Source organism: Mobula birostris, chromosome 12 (genome assembly GCF_030028105.1).
Source record: "Mobula birostris isolate sMobBir1 chromosome 12, sMobBir1.hap1, whole genome shotgun sequence".
Classification (NCBI taxonomy): Eukaryota; Metazoa; Chordata; class Chondrichthyes; order Myliobatiformes; family Myliobatidae; genus Mobula; species Mobula birostris.
In genome coordinates, this window is record NC_092381.1 from 63,501,986 (window position 1) to 63,515,004 (window position 13,019).

Consider the following 13,019-nt stretch of genomic DNA (forward strand, 5'->3'; position numbering starts at 1 on the left):
AAAGGAATATAAAAAGATAGTAAACTATCTTGTGCATGGCAAAAAATAATCTGGTTAAAAGCAATGGAGTGATCAACCTGCATTTCACCAAGTGACGGATCCTTACTGCAGTTTTTGAATTGCAAGAGTCTTGAGATATATTGGGAAAATTGCTAGCCCGCAGAATAGCAACCCTTCTGCAAATGCCAATTGATGCAGTGCCCTTAGTGAATTTTAAATTAGTGGTTGTTATATTATTGTAAATGAAGATAGTAAGTGATATGAGCAAAACAGTTGCATGGAGGTCAGTAGCAATCTCCTGTTTCTATTGCTGATTATACTTGGACACTGGTGGTCAATATACAAGAGAAAATTTCCCATAAGGTTGCATTAGGAATATTTCTCTGAGGATGAACTTGTTCAAAGATGTACCATACATCCAACTTATAAATGACCAAAGAATCTTTGATTGTAGTAACTGAAGGTCACTTTAAGGGCACAAGGTTCTCTTATTTTTTCCAAGTAGTTGTGCTGTTACATTTTAATAACAATAATGTTCCCTATTAACTGAAGTTCCAAGTATATACCTCTAGAGGGTAGTGTAGAGCTAACATATGGTATTGTAGCTCCATTGATTGAATATTATGCAAATATTTTGAAAAATCTGAATTTTCATTTTCTTATTTATAACAATTACTTTCTTTATTCCATAGATTTCTGAAAACTTTTTCTTTGATTTGAATTCTGAACAAATTAAAGGCATGTTACGACCTCATGTTCCTCCTGCAGCTATTTCAACATTGGCCCGATCAGCAATCTTTTCAATCACTTATCCATGTCAGGATGTTTTTTTAGTTATAAAGGTAAGAAATATTTGTTTTAAATATTTTTTTCCTTTCTCCAGCTCCCTGATGTTGTGTTAAGGCAACATGGTAAATTTTCCTTTTACTTGGCTTCGTATGTGAGACCAGAGACTGTTTGATGATATGGTGGTGGGCCCTGGAGGTGGGGGAATGGATTGGACTTTATGTCAGATGTTACTGGAAAGTCAGGAGGAGAGGGAGAAACACCAACCACTACCACTTGCATTTATACTACTTGAATTTATTTTAATGTTTTCAAACTCTGATACTTTCCACTGCTGCCTTCCCTGAAATATGTGCATGGATGGTCATACCACTTGGTGAACACTGGAGTGAATGGACTAAATTATCACACAGACAACTTGTTTTGCACAATTAATTTCAAACTCTTTCCTTCGTGACTTGATAACATTAACATGAAAATCATCGTCCGAGGATGCTCTAATAATAACCTCTCTTACCTACTCAGTGACTGCCTCCCTTCTCAAAATCCATTTTGGAGATCCTATTCATCATGTGTAAAATATTCTGTGAAATACCTTCTTAGCCCTTAACATCTTTCAAGGTGCTTCGTTAACTTCATAGAATCATAGAAATCTACAGCACATTACAGGCCCTTCGGCCCACAATGTTGTGCCAACCATGTAACCTACTCTAGAAACTGCCTAGAATTACCCTACCACTTTGTTGCCCTCTATTTTTCTAAACTCCATGTGCCTATCTAAGAGTCTCTTAAAGACCCCATTGTATCTGCCTCTATCCCTGTCGCTGGTAGTGTATTCCATACACCCGCCAATCTCTGTGTAAGAACATAGAATAGTACAGCACAGTACAGGCCCTTCGGCCCACAATGTTGTGCCGACCCTTAAACCTTGCCTCACATATAACCCCCCCACCTTAAATTTCTCCATATACCTGTCTAGTAGTCTCTTAAATTTCACGAGTGTATCTGCCTCCACCACTGACTCAGGCAGTGCATTCCACGCACCAACCACTCTCTGAGTAGTAAAACCTTCCTCTAATATCCCCCTTGAACTTCCCACCCCTTACCTTCAACCCATGTCCTCTTGTATTGAGCAGTAGTCTTTTCCAGCAGCTTTCCCACTACAGACGTAAGGCTCACTGGTCTATAATTACCCAGACTATCCCTACTACCTTTTTTGAACAAAGGGACGACATTTGCCTCCCTCCAATCCTCCGGTACCATTCCCGTGGACAACGAGGACATAAAGATGCTAGCCAGAGGCTCAGCAATCTCTTCCCTTGCCTGGTGGAGCAGCCTGGGGAATATTCCATCAGGCCCCGGGGACTTATCTGTCCTAATGTATTTTAACAACTCCCAACACCTCCTCTCCCTTAATATCAACATGCTCCAGAACATCAACCTCACTCGTATTAACCTCGCTCGTATTGTCCTCACCGTCATCAAGTTCTCTCTCATTGGTGAATGCCGAAGAGAAGTATTCATTGAGGACCTCACTCACTTCCGCAGCCTCCAGGCACATCTTCCCATCTTTATCTCTAATCGGTCCTATCTTCACTCCTGTCATACTTTTGTTCTTCACATAATTGAAGAATACCTTGGGATTTTCCTTTACTCCACTCACCAAGGCCTTCTCATGCCCCCTTCTTGCTCTCTTCAGCCCCTTTCTTGTTACCCTATATTCCTTAATAGACCTATCTGATCCTTGCTTCCTAAACCTCATGTATGCTGCCTTCTTCCACCTGACTAGATTTTCCACCTCACTTGTCACCCATGGTTCCTTCACCCTACCATTATTTCTGTTCCTCACCGGGACATATTTACATACTTATCCCTAACATCCTGCAAGAGATCCCTAAACATGACCACATGTCCATACACGTACATTTCCCTGCAAAAACATCATCCAAATTCACACCCGCAAGTTCTAGCCTTAAAGCCTCATAATTTGCCCTTCCCCAATTAAAAATTTTCCTGTCCTCTTTGATTCTGTCCGTTTCCATGATAATGTTAAAGGCCAGGGAGCAGCGGTCACTGTCCCCCAGATGCTCGCCCACTGAGAGATGTGACCTGACCCGGTTCTAATCTGTTTATAACATTACGTTCATTCCCATTTGAGAACTTGGAACATAGAACAGTATGGCTCAGGGACAGGTCCTTTGGCCCAACTTGTTTCTGCTTTCCATGCCAATCTAAATAATCCCATCTACCTGCACAAAGTTGTTGTCCTATTATTCCCTGGTTGTTCATGTGCCCGTACTAATGTTTCTTAAACATTATCCTTATATCTTTTTCCACCACCTCCCACGGCGCCTACCACCGTTAATATAAAATCAAAACTTACCTCATAAATCTGCTTTAGACTTTATCCTCTTTCACATTAAAGCTATGCTGTTTAGTATTTGGCTTTTCTACCCTGGGACAAAGGCACTGACTCTCTACCCTAACTGTGCCTTTTGTAATTTTGTGTGCTGCTGTCAGGTCACCCCGCTCGGACTCTAACACTCCAGAGAAAACAGTCCACAAGTTTGTCCACCCTTTTCTCAAAGCTACCACTCGCCAATTCCAGCAACATCCTGATGAACCTTTACTGCACCCTCTCCTAAGGCTCCACATCCTTCCTGTAATAGAAAGGATGTGCTAGCATTTGAGAGGGTCCAGAGGAGCTTCACAAGAATGATACTGTGAATGAAAGGGTTAATATATGAAGAGTATTTGATGGCTCTGTGTCTTTACACACTAAAGTTTAGAAGAATGCGGGGGGGTGGAATCTCATTGGAGCCATTGAATATTGAAAGGTCTAGATAAAGTAGACATGGAGAAGATGTTTCTAATAGTGAGGTAGTCTATGACCAGAGGGCACAGCCTCAGATTACAAGGACATCCCTTTTGAAGACAGATGAGGAGGAATTTTTTTATTCAGAGAGTGGTGAATCTGGAATTCATTGCCACAGATGGCTGTGGAGGCCAAATCATTGGGTATATTTAAAGCAGAGGTTGATAGGTTCCTGGTTAGTAAGGGTGTCAAAGGTTTCAGGGAGAAGGCAGGAGAATGAGGTTGAGATGGATAATAAATCAGTCATAATCAAATTGCCTTATTGTGTTCCTATGTCTTATGGTAATATGGCATCTAGAACTGCATACAGTTATCTAAGGTGACCCGACCAAGGTTTTGTACAGCTACAAGGGAACTTCCCTTGTTTTATATTGAACACCTTGACCAGTGAGAGCAAGTACACCATGCGCCTGCTCTTTCATCCTACCTAGTTGTGTTGCTATTTGCAGGGAGCTATGGACCAAGATCCCTTAGCACATCAGTGCTCCAAAGGATCCTGCCATTTACCATTTACTTTCCTCTTACACTTAACCTCCCAAAGCACACTTCACGCTTATCCAGATTAAACTCCATCTGCCATTCCTCTGTCTCCCGTTTCCAAATGGTCTATATCTTGCTGACTCTTATGACGACCTTCACTATCCACGACTCTGCTAATTTTTGTAAGATTCACTTACATTTTGACCATATATCACACAAATCGGAGGTCTCAGACCTGATCCTCATGGAACACACCACAGGTCACAGACCACTCATCATATTAACATCCCTTCACCACCTCTATCCATCTTTGGCCAAGCAAATTTGAATCCAACCTACTCTGTCTTTGCGGATCCTATGTGCCTGTAAGGAACTACTCTGTGAAAGACATTGTTTATCTCCGTTGATAGTAGTACTTACACTCAAAAGTGTTGTTGGCATTGAGTATCGGGCTGGGTTCACTAAAGTGATTTCTTGTTGTCTAACGTAAATTATGAAACTACTTAGCCTGTATTTATAACTGAGAAGAACAGGTTGCCCACAGTTAGAAATAATGTTTCTCTTTGTTTTTCAGTTGGAGAAAGTTTTGCAACAAGGAGATATTGGTGAATGTGCAGAACCCTATATGATCTTCAAAGAGTCTGAAACAGCAAAAGTAACAATTTTTCTGAAGTATTTTGGGAATTTTAGACTTTAATATTTACCAAATATTTCCAGCATAAAAATTAATAATTTCTAAACTGTAATTGAAATTTTCTTTCACTTTTAACAAGAGCACATATGGTTGTTGATGGTGTGGCACATGAAGGGGTCTGCCCATGCTGGATGCCCAACTCATGAGATTAAAAATGGTGTGGGACTAGATGATTTCATCTATATAGAGAGTTTCAGTAGCACAGAGTTTTTGTTATAAATTACATACTTTTTAATTTACCTTTTTTTAACAGAACAAAGAAAAGTTGGAGAAGCTAAAGAGCCAAGCGGAGTTGTTCTGTCATAGACTGGGGAAGTACCGCATGCCTTTTGCTTGGACTGCCATACATCTAATGAACATTGTTAACAGTGCAGGAAGCCTGGAGCGAGACAGCACAGACTCAGAGATAGGAGCAGGAGGTGATGTGCTCTTAAGTGAATTTTCTTAAAAACTGGTAACACTAATGTCCACATTTCTATTTGTATATCTTAATTGGTGTTTATTGCTCGTTGCTTCTTAAATTGAGGGGTGTTTTGGGAATATGATCATTTCACTCAACTAGCATTAGAGGTGTTTATTACTTACTTGTGGCTCACACAGCATATTCTGCAAAAGGACTAACCCACTCTGTGTTAAGCCCCAAGTTCAGTTGAGTGCTAATAATTCAGCATTGTGTGTTTCTGTCTTTCCCACTTGCTATGTCAGATTTAATTCAGCACCATTTCGAATCGTGTCAACTATACACTGGATTGAAACAGACTAGATGAGTTTCATTTCATATCTTCCATTTGAGTTAGTGTTGAGCTTGGATCCCAGAGATGAAGATGTAGAAGCAAACAATCTCATTTTACTTAACCTTTCCGTTTGGTGTTTCCATTTATTTATATGACCACCAAAGGAAAACAGAAAAAAAGAAAAAATCCCCTCCCAGTTTCATAAGTAACTAATAAGGTTTTGACAAGTAGTTATAAGGTTGATTTAACTTAAAGAGGGGTGTGAGATAGAAACTATAAATTTTGCTGCTCATTTTGCACTCCTCTGCACCTCTGGTAGAGAAAAAATTGAGTCCTCTCTCCCTACTTTCCCTACTTCCCCTACCCCCCCATCCCCCCCCATCCCTCACAACTGTGTTAGACCCAATGAGGTATAGCTGAACATCTTGTGGGCCTTTTCACTGAGGCCTTGATTATAAAGGCCCTGCAAATGCAGAACAGAGATCCCATGTTGTGCCTCCACAATCGGTGGACCATCCCTGCAACTTTTGCCACTTTCAACGAGATTGTAGGAGCAGTTATATCTCCCTTCCCCATTCGCAGTCATCAGCCCCTTCACCTGCTCATCCTTTTCCACCAGCTACTCCCCTTTTTGTGGCAGTTTCTCATGTTACACACAATGTCTGACTCCTTTACTGCTCCTCCAGGGTGAAGTAACGATTCAGTCAAGAGTATTGCATTCACTGCACCCGATGTGGTCTGCTCTACTTTAGAGAAACCAGGTGTATTTTGGATGATGACTTTGTACAGCATCTGTTTCAGTCCATAGGGGTTCTGTTGCTTAGGTTTCTGTTGCCCAACTCTTTAATTCTCTTTTTTACTCGCTCTCTGGCTCATGCATTGTTATGGTAAGGCCTGGTATACCACTGAGAAGTAGTACTTTATTTTCCTTTAGGGCTTTCTGCAACCTTTCAGATTCAATGTTGAATTTATCTGCTTTTGATAACGAACATTTTCTATCAGAACTGGCTGTTTCTATTCTAGGTCACACATCAACTAGCATGACCTGACTGGATCATTTCACTGCTTTTGTTTGCTTTGCTTATCTTTTCCTTCTTTTAACTTTGCTCATTAATCAGTCAAACAGATTGCTTCATCATCTGCTTAGCCCTGTGATTATTCTGACCTTGCTCCTTCTGATATCCCTTTATTCCATCATCCATTTCTCATCCACCCTCTGTTCTGCTCAAGACTAATGTGTTTTCTCTTTCCAAGTTCTGCTGAAAGATCATCTTTGACATCAACTATTAATTTTGTGTCTCCATACATAATTTTCTGTTTTTATTAAAGTTTTCCTGCATCTGCAGTTGTTTCGGTTTTCTTGCCCTCAGATTCAGCTTCGTTACAGACTTCAAACATTTCTGATCTTTAGAGACATTTAAAACTTAAGATTTCAGTAGGAAGTTTACCAAAAAAAAATTCACAATAAGTTAAAATGAATTCATTTTTAAAAATAATAAAAGCATTAATGTAAATCAAAATAAGTAAGAAGTAAATAACTGACCTTGCCTCAACTAAGTGCCTTTTTAAATGTACAGGGTGTTTTGTGGGGTTCCTAGCATGAAAGGAGGTTTACTGCTGGTCTTCAGAAGGTATTTATCATTCAGCACACTAGGATCTAGCAATGGACCAAAGTCAAGGACTCACTTGCCTCTGTGGATTTGTGGTACATTTCCACCAAAAACCAATTCAATTTGTTGCTCTGTGTTGGAGGACATAAATCAACACTTAGAGGAGAAAAAGAGAAAGGAAGAAGAGTTTTGTAATTAAGCTATTTGACTTAATTCCTGAATATTGTATTACAGTTATATGTTGGTCTGGTTAAGCTGCTTTTAGAGTATCCAGTTCAATTATAATAACCTGTTAAAAGCGTAGTGCCACCCAGAGGGTTAATGTGTGTATATATTTTTATAAAGGGTTTTTTTAAATAGGCCCAGGATATGATAGGCATGTCAGCTTAATGCCATTGCTAGGAAAGAAAATGATAGAATCCAACCTAAAAAAAGAGAATAGAAGAAAATCAGAATGAAAAATTATAGTAAAGAATAATCAGCATGGATTTTAAAAGAGAAATGATGCTTAAAATTTGAATTTTCCTTCTTAAACTAATGAAATGTTAGGAAGTACTGTCAGGATCAGTTGAGCCAAATGGCTTTTCTGTCCTAGATATTATCCCTTATGATTTGGACCTCTTTTATTGACTTTCTATTCCTTTCCATTGATGCAGCCTGATCTGCTTGGTTCTTTTAGCATTTTGTGTGTACCACTGTAAAATACAGTAATACTTTAACGGAGATGAATGCAGCTGTTATTCCAGAGTAGTAACATTGCAGGGAACCATGAGTTTGGAATGGCTGGAATGGCAGCTTAAGTGGGATTTTGATTAATATGTGAGGGCATGGGGCTTTCTGTGACATTGACTATTTTCTTAACTAGTGTGACATAATTTCCTGATAGAGCGGAAGGGTTCTTGGTCAGAAAGAAGGAATTCTGGTCTTGTCGGGAGACGCTCTCTTGAACGAGTGACAACAGGTGATGAATCATGCAACCTTTCAAGCTTCAGACCAGCTACGCTGACAGTCACAAACTTCTTCAAACAGGTAACCTTAAATAGTTTGACATAGTACATAACAGGGGTTCAAATTATCTGATATAAAAGAAATTAGTAATTTATCCATAACTGACCAGATATTTTTCACTACATCCTTTGCTCCTCTTGTACCACACATCTAGGAGGGAGATCGTCTTAGTGATGAAGATTTGTATAAATTCCTTGCTGACATGAGAAGACCTTCATCTGTTTTGAGGAGACTAAGACCAATCACAGGCAAGCTGTTCTTTTCAAAGAGTTTGCATTCATATCTGTTGCTTCTGACAGCAGCAGAACTGTGATTGAAAATGTTGTTCAGTATGGGATGGTACCCACAGACCTGGAAAGTTTCAAGTTTTAGTCTCTATCCATACCAAGTCTCACACCACCACCTGCTGAAGGGAATTATAAATGGCTATAAATGCTATTATTAATAACAGCATTTTATTTAATTGTTTACACTTAAATTCCTGTCTACTCTGCCAGAAATATCCACATCCCATGGACAAATAAATTAAAATAAAACTAAGCTGTGGAAGCTTTCCTGGCATCAGTCATAAAGCTATTTAATGAATAAATCAGGTCTACCATTAAACAAGCTGATGACACTTGCCAAAAGTTAGGATCACAGGCTGGACCTAATTCTGAGATGTGCAGCAAAGATATGAACGGCTCTTGCATTCAAGTTAAGTTTCCAGTAGAGAAGATGGAATTCTTCTTGGAGCAAAGATGATTGAAAGGAGGTTTGCTGGAAGTGCACATGCCATTGACTCCTTTGGATCAGATAAATAGTGGGAAGTTGCTGTCATCAGATGGCTTGAGATAGAGAGATGTAGATTTAAAATCTCGCACACAATGTATAAGGGAGACATGCTGAGCTTAGAAAGTGGTCGTGATCTGATGGCGGTGGTGGAAACAATCAAATGGTGCCTTCAGTAAGGAACTGAACAGAATGGATCATTTGCAGGACATTAGGGAAAGAACAGGAATGTGATGGAGGGTTTTGTCCTCTAACTGAACAGTAAGAGTTCAGTGATTCCCAGTAATTGATGATTATGGTGATGCAAAAGAGACCTGCACATGCTGAAAATCTGGAGGCAAAAGCCAGTTCTGGTGAAAGGTCTTAGCCTGAAAATCAACTGTTCATTTCCCTCCATAGATGCTGCCTAACCTGCTAAGTTCCATCAGCATTTTATGTGTGTCACAGATCATGATTATGCCCTTCAGTCCTGAGAATTACTCACAAATCGAGAAAATACTGGAACTGCACAATCAGAATCGGTCAGCTGTTGAAGGAGTAAATGTTCCTGTAATCTTCAACATTAACTTTTTTTCAAATGTTACTAATATATTTTCTTTGAAGAATCACCTTACCTCCTTTCCTACTGATTGTTTCCCAAATCTATCCTCCTTGTTTCTGCTTGGTTCCCACAGTTCACTGAATAAGCATTGTATTACTGGGCTACAGTCTCATCAAGCCGTTGTCTTCAGTTCACTGTCTATAACCAATCACACTCAGATCATCTCCACTGCTGTCTATTTGGCTTGGAAGAAATGCATCACCTTTTTCAAATGCTGTTTTATTGTTTCATAAATCCAGAATTTGCTTATTTCAGTGCAGATTGACAGTATCAAGTATTAATTATTATTTTTATCTTGTCTGTTGTGCAGATTTAAAAACAAATTAACATTTTTGAAATTCATTTGTACTAAATTTTTTGAAGATTTCTTTTCCTGAATGAGCACCTTTTAAGATTTCGTTTTTATTTTCTGTATACAGCCCAACTGAAAATAGACATTTCTCCAGCTCCAGAAAATCCCCATTATTGTCTCACACCAGAGTTACTACAGGTCAAACCCTACCCAGATACTCGAGTTAGACCAACAAAGGATATCCTGGAGTTTCCTTCGAGGGATGTGTATGTTCCGTACACCACATACAGGTCAGAACAATAGTTATTCTTCATAACTTCTATAACGTGCAAGTGATTCTTTTGGGAAAATGGATCAGAACATTGAGGGAAGGGGGTGCACATTGTATTCAGTTCTTGTTCATGAAACATTTACTCGTGTTGTTTTTAACAAGTTGGATTTGGAGCAATTGAGAACACAGACTGGTTCCTGTGAGAGAATTCTGTCTTGTGATCATGGCCTACAGTAGGCAGGAATCTGTTATCCTATCTGTATCGCAGACAATTGACCATAACCAGCAAAATAATGCAAAGGTAAAAAGGAAAAGTACGTTGCATCTGGGGTTTCTCCGGTTAGCGGATGATTTCCCTCCGCGCCTCTCTGGCGTAGTGGGGAACCGCGTACGAGGCAGGTTACAGCATTGCATTCTGCCAGGTGAGTTTCCAAAGAGATCACCAGCTCATAACTCAGCACGGATGGAAAGCGTGCAGGAGAGCCAGCTGGAACTGGATTTGAACTTGGGATCTTTCGTCCTGAAGTCCGACACTGATGCCACTATGCCACCAGCCGGGGGTCAAAGGTATCAAAATCAAAATGAGGATCTGAAGGTGGTATCTAAAGTTATCTCATCATGTTGTACCTGAATTTGTCTCATTTTGCCTACGATCAGGGCCAAATGGTATATCTTCTATGCAGATTGGTTAAGCTGAAGGAAGTTCAGATTTTACCGCAAGGGTTTTGAAGTTTTGTCTTTGTCAGAACACTAAAAATTTGTCAGTAAAAATTAAAATCAGTGGAATTAGATTTCTGATAATTTGGGTGACAATGTTTCTCCTGAAGAATCCTGCTGAATTGTTCCTTTCCCTTTATTGATTTTATTTTAATCCTTTTTCTTTTAATCATGCTTTTTCATTATTTCATGTAACTTTAAAAGAGTTATGCTATCTTTTCTTCTCTGTAATAGTCCTTATGTAAGCATCCATTTTTGTGAAGTTAGGATGTTTGTGATCACTGGATAAAGGCACCCTGTAAAAGCGCTTAACTAGGTCAAGATGGTATTTTATTTAATTAATGGCAAACCAGACTATGACTAATCATGATGATTAGATGAAAGGATCAGAGAAATAATATGAGGAAATAATAATGCATTCTGTACAACGGATATATTAATAGCCTAGAATGTATCTTTTATTCCAGTTTAATTTGTCAGGCATTGATGTAATTATTTTGAATTAGTATTGTTGCAGGCGTAAAGATAGAAATTGCACTGCAACTAATTTTGGACAACTTTTTCTCTATCAACTTTAAATACGGTGCTTTTGGTAAAAACAGTTTAGCTGCCATTGTACCTGTAAAGTGATTAGTTCACTTTGTAAGCATTCATGTTTAAGATTTATAATTCTGAAACTTAAAACTTATTGTTAAGATTAGGAAAAGGCCAGGCCAGCGGCTGCCATATTCAAGACATGATGTCGGATTTCATGCGGATTTGTTCATACTTTGTTTTATTTAATCACAACCGCTCCCCCCACAATTCTTCTCACTCTGTGTCCTGCATCCTCTGTTCCCTTGCTAATGAATCCACTTCCCGTCGTAGGCATCGCCTTGAGATGTATCACGTTCCTGTTTGACTTCCTACTTCATATGCTCTCCTTTAATATGACCAGTCTACTTTGACCTCTAGAACGTTACCTTGTCCAGACTCTTGTTATTTCTAGACTCACCTATTGCAATGTTATTCTGGCCCTTTGTCCATCTTTGCTTATCTACAGCTCTGTTCCTTACATTCTAAACCATGTCGTGCCATCCGCCCATGACTTAGATTGATTTTAAATACTTCCTTTCTTTGTTCCTTGTAATCTCTTCAAACTCAATAACCCTCCAAGGACATTGTGAGCAAATTATTATGGAATGCAAGAAAAGACAACTGTTTAATATTTTTTTTTCAGTCTATACTTAATTTGCATCCAGGCCCAAATGAGAGCAGGTCATTGAGGAAAGCAGAAAATGCCCAATATGTCAAGCCATACATGCGGAGAGAGAAACAGAGTTGATGTGTCCGGTTGATAGTTCTTAATCTAAACTGGGAAAAATGAGAAATGTGTTGAAAATGGAGAGTAGTGAGGAATGTCTAATTTTTCAGGTGGCATATTTTCAGAGTATTTCAGTTAAGAGGTGAATGAGTGTAACTGGAGAGAATAAAAAGATGAAGCAGGTTCAAGGTTCATTTTATTGTCTAAGTATGCATGTACAACACAACTCTGATAATTGTCTTCTCCAGATAGCCATGAAATGCCCACAAAGAAGTAAAAGAAACAAAACTCGCAGACCCCGGAATCCCTGCACCCCTCCCCGCAGAAAAAGAACAGCAGCAATAACAATCCCCAGCCGCCTCCTATGCAGAAATAAACAACAGCAATACACTCCCAAAATCCCTCACCCACAGAAAAAACAGTAACAATCCCTGACCCCCTCCCCTGCAGAAAATAAACAGCGAAAGTACAATACTCGACCCCCTCCTTGCAGGAAAAAGCCAGCAACAATATAATCCGATCCCTCTCCTGCAGAAAAAGCAGCACCAATGCGATCCCTGATCCCCCTTCCCACAGAAAAAAACCAGTAACAATCCCTGACACCCTCCCCCACAGAAAATAAACAGCGACAGTACAATACCCGACCCCCTCCTTGCAGAAAAAAACAGCAACAATATAATCCGATCCCTCTCCCGCAGAAAAAACTGCAACAATGCAATCCCTGATCCCCCTTTCCACAGAAAAACACAGCACCAGTAACAATCCCCAATACCCATCCCGCAGAAAATAAACAGCGACTGTACAATACCCGACCCCCTCCTTGCAGAAAAAAACATTAACAATATAATCCGATCCCTCTCCTGCAGAAAATAACAGC

The 13,019-nt window shown here is 39.5% G+C and overlaps 1 protein-coding gene across 12 annotated transcripts in view; it reads left to right on the top strand.

Annotated features, from left to right (window-relative positions):
• dock7 (dedicator of cytokinesis 7) overlaps positions 1 to 13,019 on the top strand; it is a 183,674-nt gene that overhangs the window by 37,902 nt on the left and 132,753 nt on the right. For all 12 annotated transcript variants that reach the window (XM_072273927.1, XM_072273929.1, XM_072273915.1 and 9 more), the window contains 6 exons: positions 693 to 842; positions 4,716 to 4,796; positions 5,089 to 5,254; positions 8,066 to 8,208; positions 8,342 to 8,435; positions 9,979 to 10,141. In XM_072273927.1, coding sequence (XP_072130028.1) covers positions 693 to 842; positions 4,716 to 4,796; positions 5,089 to 5,254; positions 8,066 to 8,208; positions 8,342 to 8,435; positions 9,979 to 10,141 — 797 coding nt within the window. The remainder of the gene's footprint in view (positions 1 to 692; positions 843 to 4,715; positions 4,797 to 5,088; positions 5,255 to 8,065; positions 8,209 to 8,341; positions 8,436 to 9,978; positions 10,142 to 13,019) is intronic.